Source organism: Malus sylvestris, chromosome 15 (genome assembly GCF_916048215.2).
Source record: "Malus sylvestris chromosome 15, drMalSylv7.2, whole genome shotgun sequence".
Taxonomy (NCBI): domain Eukaryota; kingdom Viridiplantae; phylum Streptophyta; class Magnoliopsida; order Rosales; family Rosaceae; genus Malus; species Malus sylvestris.
The window spans coordinates 39,887,473-39,909,977 of NC_062274.1; the positions used below are offsets into that span (position 1 = coordinate 39,887,473).

Here is a 22,505-nt window from a genome sequence, read left to right on the forward strand (position 1 = left end):
CAGGGGGCCTGTCAATTTGTGACAGCTTCGGAGCCCGAGCTCCAAGCCCATTTTTTATTTTTTTCTGTCAGGCTCGTGCACCCCACTCGCGCGTGGGGGCGCGTTGCCCGACAGCTTTTCAGAAAAGCAGTCCGCTTTTCAGAATGTCACAGTTACCGTTGGGAAGCCACGTGGCTTCCCACGGTCCGTTCGATCTCAACGGCTCCTTCATTTGGACCGTTGGATCTCAACGGTAAAAAAAAAAAAAAATCTTATTTAATATCAACCGTTCGATCTGAGATCAACGGTCGATATTAATATGCTTTATAAATAAAGGAAAAATAGTTTTAAAATTAAGAAAAGTTACCGTTGTGACACGTGGTACAATCTGGAGTGTTGGAATTCAAAATTTTTTAAATCCAACGGCAGAGATTAATTATTTGAATAAAATTTAAAAAAAAAATGGAAAAAATCTGAAAAAATTGTAAAAAATCTGAAAAAAATTTGTAAAAAATTGTTTTTACTTTTCTATAAATACCACCTCTCAAAAGATTAATTATCTTTTCGGATAATGACACGTGACGGAATTTTGAACGAGTTAAAATCTGATCAAAATCTATCGTCAAAGATTCTCAAAAGATAACGACACGTGGCACGATGACATTGGATAAAAATCTTATCGAAATCCATCGCTAAATAATTATTTTTTTTATAAAATGACACGTGGCGCAATGAGAACGATTTAAAAAATCTTATCCGAAATTACAAATAATTTTATTTTGTATTATTTAAACAAACAAAAAAAACTAATATTTTATTGCCTATTGCCAGGGGGAGGGCTCCAAGGGTGGAGATGCAAATGACAATTACTGTTCATTAATGGTAGTTACTATTCATTAAAGGCAGTTACTGTTCAAAAGGGTGGATTCAATAGTGGATTGCCAGGGAAAAGGCTCCATGGGTGGAGTTGCTCTTAGGAGAGAGATGTGTACCCGTTGTCAGAGTTTCGAGTCAAAGTGAGTCAATTATCACAGAGGGATTGAGTCTGCAAAGTACGAACTTACCTTGTCCTCTTTAAACTTCGTAACAACAGTGTAGGGGGCAACCCCTTAACATTGTTGCAGTGTCTTTCTTCTTGTACTTCCCTACACTGCTTGGCTTTAATTCTGCCTAGTTATTTGCTTGCTTCACTGTAGGTTTTCATTGTACGTTTGACATTTTTGCCCTGGTAATGAACCTCCTAGTTTCCAAACAAAAAAAAAGCACCAACTTGCCGTACAAGCTCCAACCATGATTAGATCCAAATCTCAGTCCTTATTCAACCTTAACCGATATACAGAAATGGGGGTGGAAGGAAGAAGAAGGAGCAGAACTTCAATATATTTTTGTACCACCATCATGTGAGCCACTCTCCAACATAGGGTCATTCCAAAGGCCAGAAGAACAATTTCTTGCAATGACGCGCCAGATACCAAGAGCCTTAATAATCCCTTTACTTGCATATAGGAAGGCAAGCGTACGTAAATGCCTGGAGTCATCTAACAAAGTTTGTAACTTCCACAACGCAAGAATTCTCTGTTGATGGCAGCTTCTCCATGTCATAAACACTATTCAAAGCTCTATAGAGGCATATTAATAGGGTGTCAACTCCCTGCTTCACTGATGGATTCAACTCGTTCTCATGAGAAAGCTCCAAATACCTAGTAATTGAGTTGATGGCATACTCCAACAAATTATCCATATTTGGTGGATTCAGGAGAAATGCATTATCCACCACAGTTTCTACACCTGCTTTTCTAAGAAAGATTGCTCTTTGAATTGCCATCAACCCGTCTCTACAACATCTTCCAGAGGCTTAAGGGGAGGATGCTAATCCCAGTAGCGATTTCTAGGAACCAGTAGTGACAATCGATTTGGATCTCTCCTTCCGAAATGAAAATATTTTAGAAGGCTGCATTGTCTCAGACTGCAAAAAGTGATTCACTCACTAGAACAAAACAGTTCATCTACCACGTGAATTCTATCACGGGCATATATAGCTCGTGGTAAAAACTATTCAATTACCATGGTCAAGTTTAACTCGTGGTAGATAACATTAATCCACCATGGTCAGATTTTGACCCGTTGTTAAAAGTGAATAATTTACAGCAAACATTTAAATCCGTGATGGAATATCATAATTACCACGAGATATGCTCGTAATGGTTACTTCAAACTACAATATCGCCTTTTGTGAATTCACTACGTCTTTGGTCCGTGGTGGATGTTTTTATCCTACATAATTGAAAACATTTGAAGGAGGCGGGAGATTAAGAATTTGGGGGGCTACCAAAATTTTGGCATGGCGCCCAAAATCTCAACTCCTAGTATTTCCTTTTCTCTCTGTCTCTCAAATTTCTCCCTCTCCCTCTCTCCATTACCGTGACCCAACATCATGGCAACCACCGCCATCTTATCTCTCAATTTCCTTCTCTCTCTACTACGGCAGTACCAGGGTCTTCCGAGCCAATCGCTCAAACCCTCTCTTATCCTTTCCCTCTATGTCACTCTCCACAACCAAAAACCCTAGAGACCCTTTCAACCAACAAGCCAAATCCACACCTAGACTACCTCGATTTGTCATCCAATACTTCTCCTTTTTTTCTAATTATAATTTTTGTGTTGGATTCACAGGTACCTGCCTCCAATCTTTAGCTTATAGTAGCCCTTCACTTCTGCATCTATTGATCCACCCTCCAAAGTCTCTGTTGAAATTATTATTTTTTTCTTCACAAAATGTTGAAATTGTTTACCCGATTAATTTATACATGTGCAGTTTTTTCTTAATTATTTGGTCGTTTTTTTTTTCAGAATATTTTTTGTTTGATATGAACTTGTAGGTTGGCTTTTTCCTGAGTTCTTAGGTTTTTCTTGATGATTTAAGGTAAAAGAATTTGGTTGGTTTTTCAATGTAAAAGATACTTCTGGGCTTTCAGATGGATTTCATTACTAGTGTAATTGTGACATAATTTTTCCGTAAAGCTATACTACTTATCCTTCTGTTATCGCTTCAATAATAATATAGGACAACTGTCAGGTATTCCACAAACGATGCCTGGAGTGGTACAAAATTCATTACCTTTTGGGGGCATTGCATGTACGTTTCACCATCATAAGCTTCTATGGGATCTTGAGTTCGATTTTTCTTTTGTGTTCTTTGTGAATAACTTCATATGCTTTTCCTTGTTACAGATGGCTCTTCCATTGATGCCAGCTCAAGCCATGACTTAGCAAGTAAATTTATTGTATTTATGTTCATATATATAAATTTGCACAATTTTTTTTCTCATAAATACATGAACAACGTCTTTTTCATTGGCCGATGAGCAGTGTATATATATTTCTCTCTTGCAGGCTACAAGGCATGCGCATCGGGTATACGTTGGGGGGCTTCCTCCCTTGGCTAATGAGCATGTTATAGTTTTGGATTTTGTTTTGGATTCTTTCCCAAGTAATAGCAAGTGTTTTGATTCTATACTGGAGTGGAGATGAACAGGGCTAAAGTTTGATGCCATTTGTGTCATCACTCTAGAATCTAGGGATTTACTTTGTATATAAGGAAGCTTATAAGGTAGCTTTCTGTAGGTTGTTACAGGGCCAACTGCAATGGGTTGCAAATAAGCCAAAATTTTGATTAAATGTTTTTCAATTTTTGAAATTCTTGTTTGCCTCTTTCTTGTTCAAAGTATTTTTCTTGTATTCTTTAAAAGACTTTTAGGGAATGTCATATTTTTGTCAGACAATTGCCACATTCTTTAGCCAAGTCATGGCTGCCATTGGAGGAAATTCTGTTGGTTGTGTAAACATAGTCACTTTAACTAGTTTCAAAATGCAACTTAATGTATTACATGATTCAGGATCTCATGGGTTTTATCTGAGAGCAATGTGTTTTCCAGTATTTGAACTTGCAGGTGATGAAGGAGTGATGAAAAAGCTATATGAAGGAGTGATGAAGGAGCTACATACATTGTATGTACAAAAGGGAAGATACTTTTATTTGCACGCTAATGACACTTCGTTTTTAGTGAGCCTTCTTACCTATATGATCATCTTTTTTCTTGCAGGAAGGAGAGAGAACCTAAAGTGGTTATCAAATTTGCTACAAGTAATTTGGGGTAAGTATAGTATGACCACTAAGTGTTTGACGAAATATCTCAAAGAGTTATGACATTTTGGAACGCATTTGTAAATTGGGTTATTTGCTTCTCTATAAATTTGGTATGAATTGAGTGGTCTTTTAGTTGCATTTGGTTACTCCGCAAAATCTCTCTCTAAATTCGTTTTTTCTTCTAGGATACAAAACATTCCTTTGTTAATCTCTCTACAAATTTGGTTTCAATTTTTAGGTGTAGATTTTGATGGTTTGCTAGACAGTGACGAGATGCACTCAAGTGATGATGTGAATGAAGCAAAAAGAGAAAGGGAAGAGGGCCAACAATGTACTACTTGTAATATTCGAATTTGTGATTTTTTATGTAGTTATTATATTGTAGTAAATATGGAATTTTGTTGGTTATTCTGTACTAAAATAGTTTTAGTGAAATTGGCTGTGGTCAATTAGTAATCAACAACGGTCATAGCACATGGTGTTAGATTCCAATTTACCACGGGTACAATCCGTGGTTATATTACATTTGACAACGGGCATAGTCCGTGGTAGAAACTGAGACTTTTTATCACATTCAGAATACTAATGGGCATAATATTTGTGGTGGATTGTAATTTACCACGGGCATTAACCGTGGTAGATAGGCTTTTTTCTACTAGTGACTGCTTCCTCAAAATGCAAGTCAAAAAGCAAGAGAAACCCCACTTGAGATGAACAAATGAGAACATCCTTTGATAATTCACTCTCACACTCAAGATCCTCCACCAAGAAGATGCCTTCCTTGAAGTTCTTTTTTTCTCAATAGATCTTTAATTTTCGATAGCAAACAACCTTGGCGGCGGTTGTAACGACGACAAGTTTTCCACTTCCATCTTCCTTATCTACAACAATGCAAGGCCCTCCTACCCCTCCACCACCAAAAGTGATCTTTTGAATATCCTTTGCAAAACCCATATATGAAGATATCTCCCTAACAGAATCCAGGTTATTATGGAACACCAAGCTACCACCAACTGGCCGCCCATGTGCATTAGCTATGATGCCAACATTGTCCAACTGCAAAAGCACATTCCATCCTTTCCACAACAATTTATGCTATGGCAGACTAGAAACATCTGGTAGCGAAAATACACTTTGTGTGATAACACATGATGTCACGCCTCAATCCCGACATATCTCCAAGATCAATGTGCAACGGTTGGAAATTCTTAAATACAAGTAAAGTGGTGGGTTCTCTGTCACAAATACAACAAATTACAACAAAGCTACAAGCTCGTAGGCTCTAAAAAAGAAAGTCCAAACGAAATACAATGAAAGATATAACGGTAACCTAACACTCCAAGCTTTCTGACCTTTGTTCGTTACCCCAAGGGCTCCTTGTATCAACTAAACTCTGTCACCTGCATAAGTGCCCCTGCACTATGGGAATCGTGCATCGGGCAAATCAACAACTTGGATAAACTGCGAAGCTCGTATGAGTGACAATAATCCGACATATGTGATAATAAAAAACTAGTCCATCAATCACAGTTTGTAAACAACATTCATAAAATCATAAACAATTCACTAAAAACATTGAAAGAGTCACCCAGACATCCATTAGCCTTTCTAAATCAAACCACAAAGGTTATCAAATCTATGTTTCATAAATGCACTAAAAACTAGGGCTATAGTGACTCAGTTCAGTCGAAGCCTATATTTTCTAAGCTTTCATATTCTATACTGAATCCATGGGATCAACGAACCAACAAAGACAAGGGATGCAATTTTGGACAACTTAACGAAATCTAACGAAAAACAGGTTTCGGACCACTCAACGGAACTAAAAAGGATATGATTCCGAACCACTCAACGGTATTGCAAAGTAGGAGGGATTCCATACCACTCAACAAATCCATACAAAGTAGGGAACTAGACCACTCAACGAAACCTAGGTCCGGACCACTCAACAGAATTGAGCAAAATCCAAGGAACGTAACTCAAAACAGTTCAATAAAACAAGACATGGTACAAGGTTTGATGCAAAAACTCCCCATCCTCTACTAGCCCTCTCGTTTCATAAATATTTCAAACCACATTTCATAAACATTTCAAATATGCAAGTCAAATCACATTTCATAAAAGTAGATCAATGGCTTAATATAAAAGTAATATTTAGTAGAAACACATTTATAAAACCATGCTATATCTACTAAGTATACTAGCATGGGGATTTCATGGGTAATAACCATATTACATATATTAAAGTCACTCACATGGAGTTCACACTTCAGCTCCTAGAACAAATATCAAGGCGCCAAGTACAATCATCGCTTAAAACAAAGTACAATTCTCATCGACAGATATCTAGTGATAAAACACATAATCTTAGGTCGTAGACATCCTCTTGGACATTCTAGATGGATTCGGAACACGTTGATCAAAAGTCAACCGTCGATCAATGGTCAATGATAGGGTTGACAACACTACGTAATTTAATCCGGAAGATCCGCCCATCGGATTTCTGATCCGTAACTTTCTAAGGGTCACATTATGATTCAAGAACAACGTACTAAAATTTCATGTCGATCCAATGGTAGGCTTTCAGTCAATTACGAAATTAAGTGGCGGCAAACTAGAGAACTAGGTTAAAACAATGGAATTTCACTAAACGGATGCCAAAAATTTATTCGGGGCATCAAAATAAGCTAAGTCGAGAGAGATCGAGAGCATGAAGAGAGAAACAAAGAGAAAAGAGAGAGTTCTTCAGAAGTATCGGAGGTGAGCCCCATGGGCACACCAAACAAAACTAGAAAATAAAACCACATGCGACTAAATAATGACAAATTATCAAAATACCCTCGGCAATCTTCGTTATAGCTCATAATTTCATGATGATTTCACCCATGCGTTCGTATTGATGCGTACTATCGAAATATGCCAAGAAATGTGGTGAAACATGAAAAGGTCAAGTACGTCATCTTAAAATTCTGTTTAGGCCAATAGGGGCATTTTTTCATTCTTTTACTTATTGATAAAATTCTAAGCCGCAAATATAAACGTGTCGGAACTACGAAATACTATATTTAAATGGTGAAATTTGGGGACGGGATTTCACACATGAAAACAAACTATACCCATTAAAAATACTGACAATTATCGAATCAGTGAGCCATATCCACTAAAAACAAACTAGATGGATATCCGTCCTGATAAATACTTGGGCACATGTGTATTTATAGGGATCTTGAGAGTCTTTGTAGGAAAAGTAATAATCTTCATCAAATCGGGAGACTATCTAGGAGGAAATCTAGGATAAGATTCTGGTGCCTAGCTTGCAAACAAGCTTGGATGTCTCTCTCCACTCTTTCTCTCTCTTCAAGTTATTTGATTTATGAGTGGTTTGTGGTTTTGAATTTTTCTTATTATTTTTAGGCACATTGAGCTTGTCTACGTTGAATTTTATCAATTAATCTGAACCAATTTTTAGCAGTGTAGTTGGTAATGCTCGAATCGAACCTGGACTAACAAGTAAAAGGCTTGAAGAATTAGGATTTCAGACTAAATATTGAACCCCAAATATTTAAGTAGCAGTGCAATCCTTGTAACCAAACATTGGTGAGCGTAATGTAGTTTTTCTTTTGGTGTACTTTCTGAATCTGTTAGGTGTTTATGACAGACTATTCCTCCGTCAGTTCACATCTGGCCTTTCTGACAAATCCGTCGTCGTTCTTAGGGATCCATTTGGAGGAAAATGGCCGGTGCAGATGCAGATGGCAGCATGGAATAATAACAGAGCAAGAGATGGATCTTTAAAACTTCATATGGCTCTAAAGAAAGGAGGGAAATAGTTATATGTTGTCAATAACCTGAAAGAGGGAAGCTTGAATATAGCTTTAGTATTGCTTGAGGGCGGCTTGAGCAGCTTGAGGTGTGTCAAAAAGGCAGCTACAAGATCGTGTGTGCTGAGTGATAGGGTTTTTTACCACCTGCAAAAATATGAAGGAAAAATTTTGTCCTAGCTAAGAACAAGTAAGAACATTTGAATACACATGCAAACTATTAACACATTAAAGTAGGCATGCATTCAAAAACAATTCATAAAACCCATGACTTTCAAAGCCTAGTATATGGTGAACCAAAAGGCTCTTTAACAACATTAAAGAGAATTAAGAATTTAGAGATTCTTTACCCTTGAAGCTCATCCTTGTTTACACAAGGGATTCACCCAAGTGGAGGGCCTTCAAGTCACCTCCATGCTCCTTGGATCTTCCTTGTGATTTTCCTCCCTTTAGTGCTCCTTTTCTTCTTTGAGGATTTGAGGATTAGTTCTCCAAAACATCAAAAGCTTGATGTCTCTAAGTCTCCACACCAAGGATGAAGTGTGAAGATGAAAATGGATGACTTAGAGAAGAAAAGATTGCTAGCTAAATCCCCTCTAAGTGGCCGGCCTCTTTGTAGAGAGAAAGAGAGAAAAATGTTTCACCTCTTTGCCTCAAAGAAAACCCTTTTATGAAAATAAAGCTATAAAGTTACTTTTATACTTCATTACAAGTGAGTGGCAAACTTGTAATTAATCCAAGTTTGCTCCATTCACCCTAATGGCCGGCCTTACCTTGTTATTGGGCTAATTTGCCAATTTTGTTTTAGTTGTCATACAACTTAAACATAATGGGCCTTGTGGACCAAAACGCTTTTGGGCCCCGAAACCCAAAACCAACTTAAAAGCCCAATACGAACCTTTCGTAAAATTAATTAACTAATTTAATTAATCTTTGACCATTCTTCAATTAAACCATTTAATTGCATATCCATTTCATTTAATTTCTTCACTATCGCCCTTACTCGGTGTACGATCCATTAGGTTCCAATTAGCGAGGTAGTGGGCGATTGTTACTCTTAACAATCGATTGTGAATTGAAACCACATTTCAATTCTCCCTTAAAATTAGTGTTTGCTAATCATTAGGGCTTCCACAAACCATGAGTGACACCTAGCAGTATGTCATGGTTACCCAAGCTAAGTAGAAGTGGTTGGAGAACCTATCCAGTTACAATTATAATGCAATACGGTCCTTCTCTAATACAATACTCTTAATCACATTGTTTGAATGATAGTTTGTTTCATGTCTACTATCCAATGTGATACTTCTCTATATGATTCAATTGAATATGATTTGGAACAAACTTCCTAAGTTATATTCATATGCTTTGGCCAAAGACTCTCGAATCATATCTTAGAGTATTCTCCTTCCTCCATGGAAGGTTAGAGATCCCTTGTTGTACATTCATATGCCTACATGAGTAGATAGCTTGACCCCAACAATGCCGTGGACACTCCAATGGAATGCCTTTGACATGATCAAAGATCAAGGACCTAACCATTAGATATCTATGATGCCTCAGGTCAAAGGACTACTTTGCATATTGCAACTATCGAGTTCTTACATGACATGTATGTTCGAACTCTCTTTTGATCGTTGTTCAGTGTACTCGATTACTCTTTCGAGCACCTATGTGTTTGTCTTAGTGTCCAACACTAAATGACTTGAGACTAGTCATACTCACGCTTGAGTCAACATAACACATACTAACCTTAACGGATTGTCAATGCCCAATTGGCAATCCTATGGCTAGGAACGTTTTAGGAATGAACATAAGAGAAAGGTCTCGATAATCTAACTCACTTAGATCACTTATCTCTTAGATCAAATACATTCATTGGATTCCCTTATTGCTTAAACACATGATACAATAAATAGTGATTAACAATAAGCTTTGCCCTTCATTAAACATATAAACGTTTAATACAATAAGTATTCCAAAAGCTATTACATCAAATGAGTGGCTTTGTGGGCATACTTCGAACAAAATAGAGATAAAAACACTTAAAAATACTTGTATATCGTGCGTGCTGAGTGATAGAGTTTTTTACCACCTGCAAAAATAGAGATAAAAACACTTAAAAATACTTGCAAGAGTATAAGGTTGTTGTAGTATAGCAGCTCAAGTAAGGTCGTTTTCCATAGGGATTGAATGACTAATTTGTGTTTAAAACCAACTCTTAATAAATTATTTAAAACAAAGTTTGGAAAATGTTGATTTTAGAATTTAATATAATAAAAACGAATTTTAAAATAAAACAATTAAAGAAATTAACTAGAGAACAATTTAAAGAAAATCAATTTGTAAAAGCCTAGGGTTCAGCCATCACCGTTACAATCCTGTGCAATTCTACTAATTACTTATGAATTTCCACATACATGCTTTGAAGGTTAGGTTTTCTTAATGCATATTTTCCTCGTGATGTTCAAGCGAAAACGTATATCTAACATGCAACCCGTCTGTGATATTCAAATAAAATATAAACATGCAAGACTCATTAAGCTTTGTGAAAACCTTTTGAAAAACTATGCAATCCTTAAGAGTGCGATGTTCGCCTTAAGTGAACTTACAATTACTAATCACAAGAAGCCCTCCTCAATTTCAGGGTGATGTTCCAACAAAAATTGCATCAAATTACTTGTCTAAATATCCTAATGGTCGTGAATCACTAAGACAATTAGATAGCTTAATCGCGTCAAATTACTTGTCTAAATATCCTAATGGTCGCGAATCACTAAGTCTAAATATCCTAATGGTCGCGAATCACTAAGACAATTAGATAGCTTAATCGCGTCAAATTACTTGTCTAAATATTCTAATGGTCGCGAATCACTAAGACAATTAGATAGTTTAATTGTGGTGATTAATAATTCAAAGCAAACATGCATCCATTCATAAGCAAATTAATAAAATCACATGTTCTTGCTAAGGCTTGTGGCTTCGCCCTAGCAAAAGAACTAGTTATGAACAACCATAAAACAAAATATTATTAAGAACATGGAAAGAAAAGACCTTGAAAATAAACTTCCAAAGCTCTCTAAAGTAGTGCGTGTGTTCTCCCCCTATTTCTTGCGTTTAAAAACCCTAATGGCTAAAAAGCCTTATTTATACTATAACAAAATAAAACCCTAAAAGGTCTTAGAATAAATGTGACAACCCGTCTCAAATTTTATTATTTTATAAATCTTAAAATGTGAAATTTACGAGAATACCCTAGAGGCGAGGGTATTGATTTTCGTTGATCGTTAGTTCATGATGCATATGGACTATTACCTTACCGTATTCCAAAAGTACGTGGGTAAGGATTGTTATTTATTATCTTATTCATTTCTTATTATTATATTATTTTTTTATGTAAAGGGTTGTGGGAGAAAATGGAAGAAGAAAGAGGAAGGGGAATGGCTGCCTTATGGCCGCGAAAGAGAGGGAGAGGAAGGAGATGGGCACTGCCCAATCAGAAATGAGGAGAAAGGGAGAGAAGAACCAGGAGGGAAAGGAGAGAAGAAGAAAAAGAGGGAACCCAAAGGGTCTTCCTTGACTCGTGCAACCCGTTTCCTCAAACAGGCAGCTCCTAGCCATTTCTCATCCAATTTTCTGACGAATTGGACCTATAAACTATTCCCAATCATCACCTTGGCCCTTTCACTTCTTGTTCCACCAAAAATTAGAGGGAGTTTGATAGTATTTTGGTACAAAAACAGTAATGGGTGCCGTGGGAGACCTTACCCAAAATCCATCAATTGTGAAACCATCTCCTTCAATTACCACCATTAGAACACTCCTCTAGAACCCAGGAACAAAGCCCATGCAATGGTCGAGGCGTCGAAGTGAGTATGGAGGTCGAATTGAAGCACACCATTTTCTAGGGTTCTGGCCGTTTTGAGCAAAATTAGAGATTTTCCCGGCCAAATTAGACTTGGCCGCAGGTATAAAGTTTACTCTACTCATTGAGATCTTCATTTCTGTAAATTTTGGTAATTTTTGGAAACAGTTGGATTTTCAGGCGAGTCAAGGTGGCCGATCGCCACCTGCGGCGGCGCATGGTCAGGGGGCCGTCGATGTTATTATTAGGCTAATTAGATGCTTTGAGTTCAATTTTGGTAATTGTATGATGTAGGTTGATTGTTAGAATCTAAATTCTCTACGTTACGTTAATAGGTCATTATATGAATTGACGATCCGATCGTTGGATCGTCACAAACTTTAATATGTTATAGTACGTAATATTTGAGAACCATAGAAACTTACGGATCGGGAATCCGATGTACGGATCTTCCCGAATTGGATTTGTAAGTTCATAAAATAAAATGTTGACCGCCACTTGATTTTGGCAATTGGCGGAGATCCGATCATTGGATCATAATGAAACTTTAGGATGTTATTCTAGAAGTATAATGTGAATCTTTGGAAGCAACGGATTGGAAATCCGTGATGCAGATCTTCCGAATTGAATTACGTAGGGATGCGTTTTATGTAAATTATGTATTTTATCGGTCAGAACTCTGAGATATGATTTGATAATTGGTCATAGGCGACGATGGTTCGTGATGTCTCGATATGCGTGATAGGGAGTCGTGGCACGGACCTCAGGTGAGTGGGTCTTTTCCATTATATCGTGTATTATATATATGTATATATATGATTGACAATTCTATAGATGTTTATAAATTGATTATTGCTTATGATTACTGTGAATGCTTTGAAATACTATTGTGAACTACAAATGGCTTGATCCCTATTCAGGGTACATAGGCAATCTAACGAGACGTTAGATGTAGCCATACAATAATTGAGACAATAGCCTTGTTTAGGGAATTAAGCAATGTGAGAGACATGGGTGGAAAATATGAGATTTAACCTTATGAGTTGGTGGTTAAATGTTGGTCATAAATCAATGTGTAAAGAATCAAGAATCTGAAGTAAGGAAGCGTAAGTAATGATAATTAATTAAACTAATGTCTAGTTGGGCTTGTCACCGATAATTATTTCCGAAAATAAATAATTCGGGAGTAGGGCGTTATAGTTTATGCATTTTTATGCCACAATATATATATATATATATATATATATATATATATATATATATATATGTATGTATATAATTGGAAATGCTATAAAGTGGTAGAGTATCAAATTTCATCGTGGTTTATCTATATGTATACTATCTGCACATAATTATTGTGAACGCTTGAAGTATAAAGGTGAACACAGGACACCCAGGTAAGTTCAGGTGAGTTTATGGTATTAGTTGAAATGATGGAGTTATAGCATGACTATATAATGTTTTAAGCAACTCCGACACTGTTGTACGGGTTGCCTATGAATCGTACATGTTATGTTAAGATGCATTGAGAGCTTATAAACCTGCACTCTATTGTTAGTGCTCCCATCCGTGGCCAAGGCACAGTTCCTCACGTGATGTTCACCTCCCGCACTTTATGCTCACCTTGGATCCAAGGTAGGTGCACAGTCCTGTCATATAGACCACTATAGGTGGTTCCAACTCGTAGGTGACCGCGGTTATTCGCACAGTCTTCACTTGATAGTAGCAATTAAGTGTATTTATTTACACCCAGTCCTGCTGTACAAACCACTTTAGGGGGTTCCAACTTGTGTGTAGGTATACTTATTGAGCTATGGATAAGTCGTACAGATCACTATAGGTGACTCCGACTTATGAGCTAGCATATATGATGAGATATGTGATGAGCTAGCATATATGATGAGATATGTGATGAGCTAGCATATACGATGAGATATGTGATGAGCTAGCATATACGACGAGATATGTGATGAGCTAGCATGTATGATGAGATATGTGATAAGCTAGCATGTATGATGATATATGTGATGAGCTAGCATGTATGATGAGATATGTGATGAGCTAGCATACGTGATGAGATATGGATAAGTCGTATAGGTCACTAGAGGTGACTCCGACTTATGAGCTAGCCTTGATTGATGAGATATGGATAAGTCGTATAGGTCACGTGAGGTGACTCCGACTAGCATGTTGATGAGCTATTAATTCAGCCGTACAGGCCACTATAGGTGGATCCGGCTAATGTGCCATTTCATATTGATTTATTTCACCTGAGTACTTATTCTTATTGAGATATTTGACACGGTATAACTGTGAAACTATTATTTTGGTTATGGTATTGATTTATATTCACGCCTGTTACTTTCCGGGAAATTATACAGGTATTACGGTGAGGGGCTACTGCCTTTGGTAGTTGGAATTGGTTTGAAAAGTTTTGTTTCACTCACTCACATTTTCTATTTTTGTACCCCTCCAGATTCTAGCAGCAGTGTTTCGTATCGACAAGGATTCGTGGCACTTTTCGGTACAGATGTTTTCTTGTGATGGTATGATCATTGCCTCACCTTACTGCACTATACCTATGCTCTGTATCACGCGTGAAATGGGTCCAGATCCGCTCACCGCACACTCGCATACTTAGGGACTTTTATGTTTTAATTTATTCACCTTTTATACATTATCACACTTTATGGCTTCGTCACCTTCCAGGTGTCGGTCAACACAGCTCGATTCGGAGTTCTAGTGGACATTCCGGGTCGGGGTGTGTCAATAAAACTAGGAAACATAATAAAAAAAATTAAAAAAAAATTAAAGGTTTCCTATTTGAACTAAAATTTGGACTTCTCAGAAAATCAAACTTTTGACTGACCAAATCAACTCCGATTTGGTCCTAAAAGGTCCCTTTTGAAAGCTTAAGACGTCCCCTACAAATCATCAGAATTAATTTTCCTCAAAATATTCCATCTTGACCTTCAAAATGCCCAAAACGTCTAGAAAAGTCAATCTGGAAAAGCTGCGCGCGGGGCTTTTATTTCAAAATGTCCAAAACATCCTTCAATTGGAATCACTCCAAAATTCTTCCGTTTGATCACTTTTTGCTCCAAAAGAAGTCAAATATCCTACATTGAAAATATATAACAAAGTATCAAAAGTTTGCCAAAGTAACTAACAAATTAATGCTAAGATTATGGTAAAATATATAGTATAATATGGATTCATCACTGATGTTTTAGATGTCAACATAAACCAAAATATAGACGGAATTAGATCATAAGTGGCGCATTGCAAAATAAATTTGATTTAATTTGATCCTCCACCGATCATAAACGGGCTAAATTGAAATGTTTAATTAAAGCATACACAGTCATCAACTAACATAACGTATTTCATATACCGATGCATCAAAGACTGTTTACTACCCTCATGTTTTGTGGTTTTCAACATTTAGTATATCAAGTTTTTTTCGTCTCAGATTCATACCTAAAGTGTAAATTTTGGGACAGTCTTATACATTCATTAGTCAAACTCTTAAATCTGCCGTTAATTGTGACGTGACGCCATGATTGGGCGCCACGTGTCATCCACGTTTTTTTTTTCTTCTTCCTTCTTCTTCCTTCTTTTGCAACTTTTTTTTTGTTTTCTTCCTCCTTCTCCTTCTTCTTTCCTCCTTCTTCCTTCCCCTTCTTCTCCTTCTTCCTTCTCCTTCTCCTTCTTCTTTTTCTTCTTCTTCCTCCGAATCTGGGGAATTTTTTTGTTTTCTTCTTCTTCCTCATTCTTCCTCTTTCTTCTTCTTCTTCTTCCTCCGACTGCAACCTTTTTTTTTTTCTTCCTTCCTCCTTCTCCTTCTTCCTTCCCCTTCTTCTCCTTGTTCTTCCTTCTTCCTCTTCTTCCTCCGAATCTGGGGAAGATGAAGGTTTTTTTTTTTTTCTTCTTTCTTCTTTTTCCTCCTTCTTCTTCCTTCTTCTTCTTCATTCTTCCTCCGACTGCAACTTTTTTTTTTCTTCCTTCTTCTTTTTCCTCTTTCTTCCTCCTTCTTCTTCTTCTCCTTCTTCCTTCCCCTTCTTCTCCTTCTTCCTTCTTCCTTCTTCTTCATCTTCCTCAAAAAAAAAAAAAAAAAAAAAATCTTCATCTTCCCCAGATTTGAAGAAGAAGGAAGAAGAAGGAAGAAGGGGAGGGAAGAAGGAGGAAGAAAGAAGGAGAAGGAGGAAAAAAAAAAAGGTTGCAGTCGAAGGAGGAAGAAGAAGAAGAAGAAGAAGAAGAAGAAGAAGAAGAAGAAGAAGAAGAAGAAGAAGAAGAAGAAGAAGAAGAAGAAGAAGAATAAAGAAGAAGAAAGAAGAAGAAAGAAAAAAGAAAAAAAAAAAAACTTCCCCATATTCGGAGGAAGAAGAAGAAGAAGGAAGAAGGAGAAGAAGGGGAAGGAAGAATGAAGGAGGAAGGAGGAAGAAGGAGGAAGGAGGAAAAAATTGCAGAAGAAAGAAGAAAAGAAAAAAAAAAAACGTGGATGACACGTGGCGCACAGTCATGGCTCCACGTCACAATTAATGGCAAATTTAACAGTTTGATTAACGGATGTATGAGACTGTCCCAAAATTTACACTTTAGGTATGAATCTGAGACGAAAAAAACTTGATGTACTAAATGTTGAAAACCACAAAACATAAGATTAGTAAACAGTCTTTTACCCTTAAATTTATTTCGAACTTGTAAGCAAGAAACTGCGACAATATTCAAGTGTCACGCCTTTAATTTTCACTTGATTGTTGGATGAGCCAAAAGCAACCGCCTGAACCCAACCAACCGAAAGCCCAACTAATTTTTCCTCATATATTCGATCTTCATATTTCACTTTCCTCCCTCCCAGGAACTGCAACAACTCCGTCAATGGCATCCCATCATACCCTCATCCCATCAAACCCAGAAACCATTACCCACCACCGTTGATTCTCAACTAATCTCCCACACTAAAGATCAACAGAAAATTTCAAAACATGAACGGTTCAAAACCTTTCAAACCCATAGTCAACCAAGTCCTCGCCGCCATGCTCAAAAACCAGCCCTTCGATTCCAATCTCGCCGCCTCCGCCGCCGCCTCCGCCGCCGCCTCTCAGCCGTGGACTGCGGACTCGGTTTCGCAAGTCCTAATTTCCATACCCAGATTCTTCTTCCAGTCCCCCCGCTCCGTCGGCCGCCAAACCGGGTTCCGCCACCGCGCTCCATTGAAGCAACGCAACCTCAGGCAAGAATCTTACAAATTCCACAACAACGTGCTCGTTCTCGGCCCGGCAGCCCACAGAGATCTCGACAAAGTTCAGCTCGGGTCGGACAAAGCACTCGAATTCTACTACTGGGTCGAAACCCGTTTCAGGTTTGCCCACAACGAACGGACTTGCAGGGAGACGGCGATTGTTTTGGCCAGAGGGAATAGGTTGAAAGCCCTTTGGGATTTTCTCAAAGAAATGTCGAAGAGAGGGAGCGGCGGGCTTGTTACCACAGAGAGCGTTACCTGTTTGATAAAAGTCCTAGGAGAGGAAGGCTTGGTTAATGATGCATTGGCTGCTTTTTATAGAATGAAGCAGTTTCATTGCAAGCCGGATGTGTATGCTTATAACACCATTATTTATGCTCTTTGCAGAGTTGGGAATTTCAATAAGGCCCGGTTTTTGTTGGAGCAGATGGAGTTGCCGGGGTTTAGATGCCCGCCGGATGTGTTCACTTATACGATTTTGATTAGTTCTTATTGTAGGTATGGTTTAGAGACGGGGTGTAGGAAGGCCATCCGGAGGCGGTTGTGGGAAGCCAACCACATGTTTCGAAACATGCTTTTCAGAGGTTTTGTTCCTGATGTTGTCACTTACAATTCTTTGATCAATGGTTGTTGCAAAACTTACCGGATTGAGAGGGCGTTGGAGTTGTTTGAAGATATGAACAAAAGGGGTTGTACCCCCAATCGGGTTACTTATGATTCGTTTATTAGGTACTATGCTGCAGTTAATGAGATTGATAAGGCTGTTGAAATGCTATGGAAGATGCAAAATTTGAAACACGGAATGCCTACTTCAAGTTCGTATACTCCAATCATTCATGCCTTGTGTGAAGCAGGAAGGATCATAGATGCCCGAGATTTTCTGGTTGAGATGATTGATGGAGGCTCAATACCTAGAGAGTATACGTATAAATTAGTTTGTTATGCACTAAATTCAGCTGGAGAAGTCAATTTGCTTGACGATGATGTGCGTAAAACAATAAAAGACGGTATAGTGAGCAGGTATAGGCAGACAATGAAGGTGAAGCCAATGATGAGTCGCAAAGGATATGATAGCATGGTGGAAACTTGATCCCCACTTATTGATGATTCTTTTTATCATGCTACAAATCTGTGGAGCTGCTGTGCTGTTTCAGAAGTGTTACATGTTTGAAGCAATTTTCAGCCACTGTGAGTTGGAATCGCCAAGGCCTTAGGAATTGCAACATCTATTTTCTGAAAGCACTTGGCAAGTAGATAAACTCTTTTAACTTTGGCTGTGTCAAGGAACATCTGCTAAATTTTAAATTCAAGGAGTGATGGCCCTTCAAGATGCTGATGAGCTGCCAGCTTTGGTCACTGGCCTAGACTATATGCTGGAGCCCAAGGAACATGATGATTGTGCTAAATTTTACTTTCAAAGAATGATGGCCCTTCAAGTTGCTCAGGAGCTGCAGGCTCAGGTTACTAGACTAGACTATATGCTGGAGCTCGTTAATCAGGAAGATTTTTGGCGTGATTTGTCTTCTGCTGTTATAATGGGGGGAGACTTGAACATTGTGCGACGAAGAAGAAAGTTAAGGTTGAAATTCGCCAACTTATGTCACAAAGTCTTTTCTGAGTTCTCACATTGTGGTACATGGTCAGGTATTTGGAGAGTACATATTGCTTGGTTAGAGCGGATGGCGCTCCTCTTACGCTCATGAATTTGAATCCACGTCCCCGCAGTTTAGATTAAATTCTTCGTTTCCTCCACACAACAGAACAAGGAAGAAGAAGAAAAGAAAGGACAAAACTTCTGGGCACTGCACGCTCTGCGTTTTCTGGTTGGATCTAGTGGTTTTCTACTGACACATAAGTTTTGTATGCCGTGCAAGCTTCACACAAGCCAATGCAAGGGGCTGCATGGTTCACACCTAAACCCGTCAAATTTGATAGTTCTTCAGCGTCTCTGACTTCCCCTATAAAGATTGACACCATATGAAGTAGCAGCTTTTTAGCTCTGAGTTCGATCGCTTCATTCATCCTTCCCAGTAGGTTATTTCCTGTTGCAAAACTTGAGAGTCCTGTCATTGTCACTGTAAGTAATTAGCTCGATCCATCGAGATTGATGATCGATCAGTAAAATTTGAAATTTCCCTCTGATTTTCTTTATATCTCTTAATTACTAACTAATACAAGCTCTATTATATAGTGAAAACTAAAGCAAAACCCTAATCCTTAAGAGGCAAGAAACTCTAATATCTTTGGCTAACAAGAATACCATATATAATAGTCTAATAATAACTAATTTTGCAAACAACCCCCATCAAACTCATGGCGGTACACGTCATGAGTTTGCCAACAAGTAGATGTGGATGCAAGCTCTGTTAGGTGACATTACAAGGCAAGCTTCGTTAGGTGGACACATAAGACAAGTGATTCAAGTGAGCAATTCGAACGAACAATTCAAGCGAGCAATTTGAACAAACAGTTCAAGCGAGCAATTCAAGTAAATGAGCAAGTCAAGCGAACAAGCAAGCAAGTGGATTTTGGCAAACGAGCCAATTTATAACTAGGTGCACAACGTCACTCGAGTGGTGATCAGTCCAAACACTCGAGTGATCGTCCTGTTGATAGGCAACGACAAGCCCAATTGTAGCATCACATGGGCCCCAATGACTTAAAAATGGCCAACCTTTTTTACTTCCGTTTTTTTTTCTTCGTTCTTTTTTGTTTTTGAAAAAACGTTATTTTTTGTTTTTTGGTTTTCTTCTATGCGTACAAACAGGAGCAACAAGCTCATTTTCTTCGTGGGTGTAGGATGGTGACGGATCCAGATGCGGGGTAACGGCGACTGGTGTGGGCAGCAATGCAACAAGGACGGAGAAGGTCAGGAGGGGTTCAGGCCTAGGAGGCGAGGCTGGTCTCATGGTTCAGTGTGTTGGTGCTTAAGCTTCAGCAGCTGCTTTTGATCCAAGTTTCTTATTTCCTTTCAATTTCGAAGTGTCTGTTCTTAATTTGTAATGTAGGGTTGAGATTAAAACAAAGCTAATAGGCTAAATGTGTGCCACATGTCATAACAACTCACTTATGGGTGAGCATGTGCTGTGCATATGAGTGTGTGTGAGTTGGATGAGTGAGTGCGCCTCCAACGACTATAACTCACTCTCCATTTCCATTCTCTTTGTAAGCATTAGTTCAGTTACATCTGAATCGAATCCAAGGAGCTACGACTCCGAGTTTCTCGACCTCCATTCTTTCAAGCTCTTCGAGCAGAGATCATCATCTCATTAATTTTTTGCTTGTACAAAATTGCTCTGATACCTTCATTACCACACACAGAGGCCATAAAACACTAACATGGTATCAGAATCAGGTTCATCGTTTTAATCTGGGCGTAAATATGTGATTTATGTGTTCTTCAGCGAATTGCTTTCATCGAGCCTCATCCTGTAGAATTGTGTTTTGGAAACCTGTGAAAATCGGAGATCCGAGTCTTTTATGGCTGGATCAACGCGTTCTGAGCTTCGCACTCCAGTTTTCAATGGTGAAAACTATGAATTCTGGAGAATCAGACTGCGAAGCATTCTCAAGTCTCCTGGACTTTGGGAGCTTGTAGAAACTGGGTTTACTATCCTAGGATCATCTACAGAGTGTGCTGTGGTAGTAGTAGCCAATGAAAAGAAGGAGAAGGGTGTGGCTACTGAAACCCCAACAAATTTTGGGGAAATTATAATGGAGGATGCTAAGGCTATTGGGTTAATCCAAGGAGCTGTGATTGATCAATTTTTTTTTTCCAAGATTTCCAACGAAGAAACTTCGAAGGGAGCTTAGGATATCTTGCAGCAAGAGTTCAGAGGTGACAAACATGTTAGAAATGTGAAATTGCAAGTTTGCATAGAGAATTTGAGTATACTAGGATGAGAGATGATGAATCTTTGTCTGCATACCTTACTAAATTGTTTAACATTATGAATCAAATGAGAGGCTTCGATGAAGAATTATCTGGGGAAAGAGTTGTCCAGAAATCGCTTATAACCAAGGAAGAAAATGCCGATAATATCGGCGATATTTCGCCGATATTATTGGTTTTTCACGGTAACGATATTTTAATAGGTATCCAATTGATTTTCGTCTAAATATCGGATATTATCGATAATATCGCGATATTTCCAAAACTATCGCGATATTATCGATAATATTGCGAGATCAAAACCCAAAAATATTTAAAAAATGCTGAGAAGTCTCAACAAATAACTACACTTGATCTTAGCCAAAAGGGCTGAGCAAGGCATGCTTTTCTCAGCTTGGGAATGTGGCTTTTATAGGCATGTGTGCTTGCTCACTGCCCTTGCGTGGGCGATGTGGGATTACAGAAACCAAAACGTTTTGCTGCGACTTGCGAGGGCTGGTACATGTGAACTTGTGACTCCAACTAGGTAAGACTTAAGAGCCATATCTAATTTGGGGCCTTTTATCCTATATTTGTGTACAACGATCAAATGCTAAAGATTAAACAAACATAATATGTTCTACTGCTTAGCAAAAAAAGCTACAAACTCTTTGCTTATCAACAAAAAAAGACAAGTCCTTGCACTAGATATACTTTCAAATTACGTTGAGTAGCAACCTAATATATGTATTCGGACGAATTATAAAACAATTGACACACTCCTGGCTTCCAAAATTCAATTCTTTTACTTTATATAAACTTGAAAAAACATAATCGGCATCCAAATTAAAGTTTAGTCTTATTCAACGTATTGATTTTCAATCGTTAATTGATATACTATAATTTGGAACTTCAACGCCTAGACGCATGATGTGTAAGAAATTTAAAGTGTCAAATTCGGCACATTATTCTTCATCATTTTATTCACTTCCTTTTTTTTTTTTAATATCCTAAATAAAACCTCCCAATATTGTACTAATTAATTATATATAAATGATTATGGTGTGTTTAAACTTCTTTCATTAATTACTACATATTTTCTACACTCACAATGTTTGCCAGCTCGCTATATAATCAACTTAAATCAGTTAAATCCATCATGCAATGCATTTCCTTCCAATTTTTTGTGATAAACTAATAGATAATTGACTAAATAAATATCCTGCAAAGTTTCATTAAAAATTTCCAAGTTTTTCTTACAATTTCCGTGGTTTCCATGTAATTTTTATCGATATCGATATTATCCCGATATTTCCATCGATATTTCCGTGTTTTCGGACTACCGATATTTTCGATATTACCGATATTTTCTTCCTTGCTTATAACTTTGCCTAGTAGCTATGATACAATTTATGTTGTGATTGAGCATTCAAAAGATATTGAAACTCTTGAAATCCAGAAGTTGTAGCTTCTCTGAAGGGTTATGAACAAAGACTAGATATGCATGTTGAAAGCTCCATTGAAAAAGCATTTGCTAGTCTAAATGTTGGTTCTAAATTTCCAAAGCCTAGTGGGTT

General features: G+C 37.9%; 1 protein-coding gene, 1 long non-coding RNA gene and 1 pseudogene across 2 annotated transcripts; 2 read left to right on the forward strand and 1 right to left on the reverse strand.

Annotated features, from left to right (window-relative positions):
- Positions 1 to 1,353: 1,353 nt before the first annotated feature.
- Positions 1,354 to 5,726, reverse strand: LOC126602966 (vacuolar sorting protein 3-like; annotated as a pseudogene).
- Positions 3,914 to 4,507, forward strand: LOC126605622 (uncharacterized). Its single transcript, XR_007617016.1, has 3 exons — positions 3,914 to 3,987; positions 4,083 to 4,133; positions 4,371 to 4,507. It is a non-coding gene; the product is annotated as an uncharacterized LOC126605622 (long non-coding RNA).
- A 10,781-nt stretch (positions 5,727 to 16,507) lies between the features above and the next one.
- On the forward strand, positions 16,508 to 19,199 carry LOC126601105 (pentatricopeptide repeat-containing protein At1g77405). The gene has a single exon (XM_050267773.1). It carries the CDS (start codon positions 16,801 to 16,803, stop codon positions 18,145 to 18,147), a length of 1,347 nt encoding a protein of 448 aa, XP_050123730.1. The 5' UTR covers positions 16,508 to 16,800; the 3' UTR covers positions 18,148 to 19,199.
- The last annotated feature ends 3,306 nt before the right edge of the window (positions 19,200 to 22,505 follow it).

What these genes read in the sequence shown, in the direction of transcription:
- LOC126601105 (XM_050267773.1), top strand. Translation starts at nt 16,801, where the DNA reads ATGAACGGTTCAAAACCTTTCAAACCCATAGTCAACCAAGTCCTCGCC.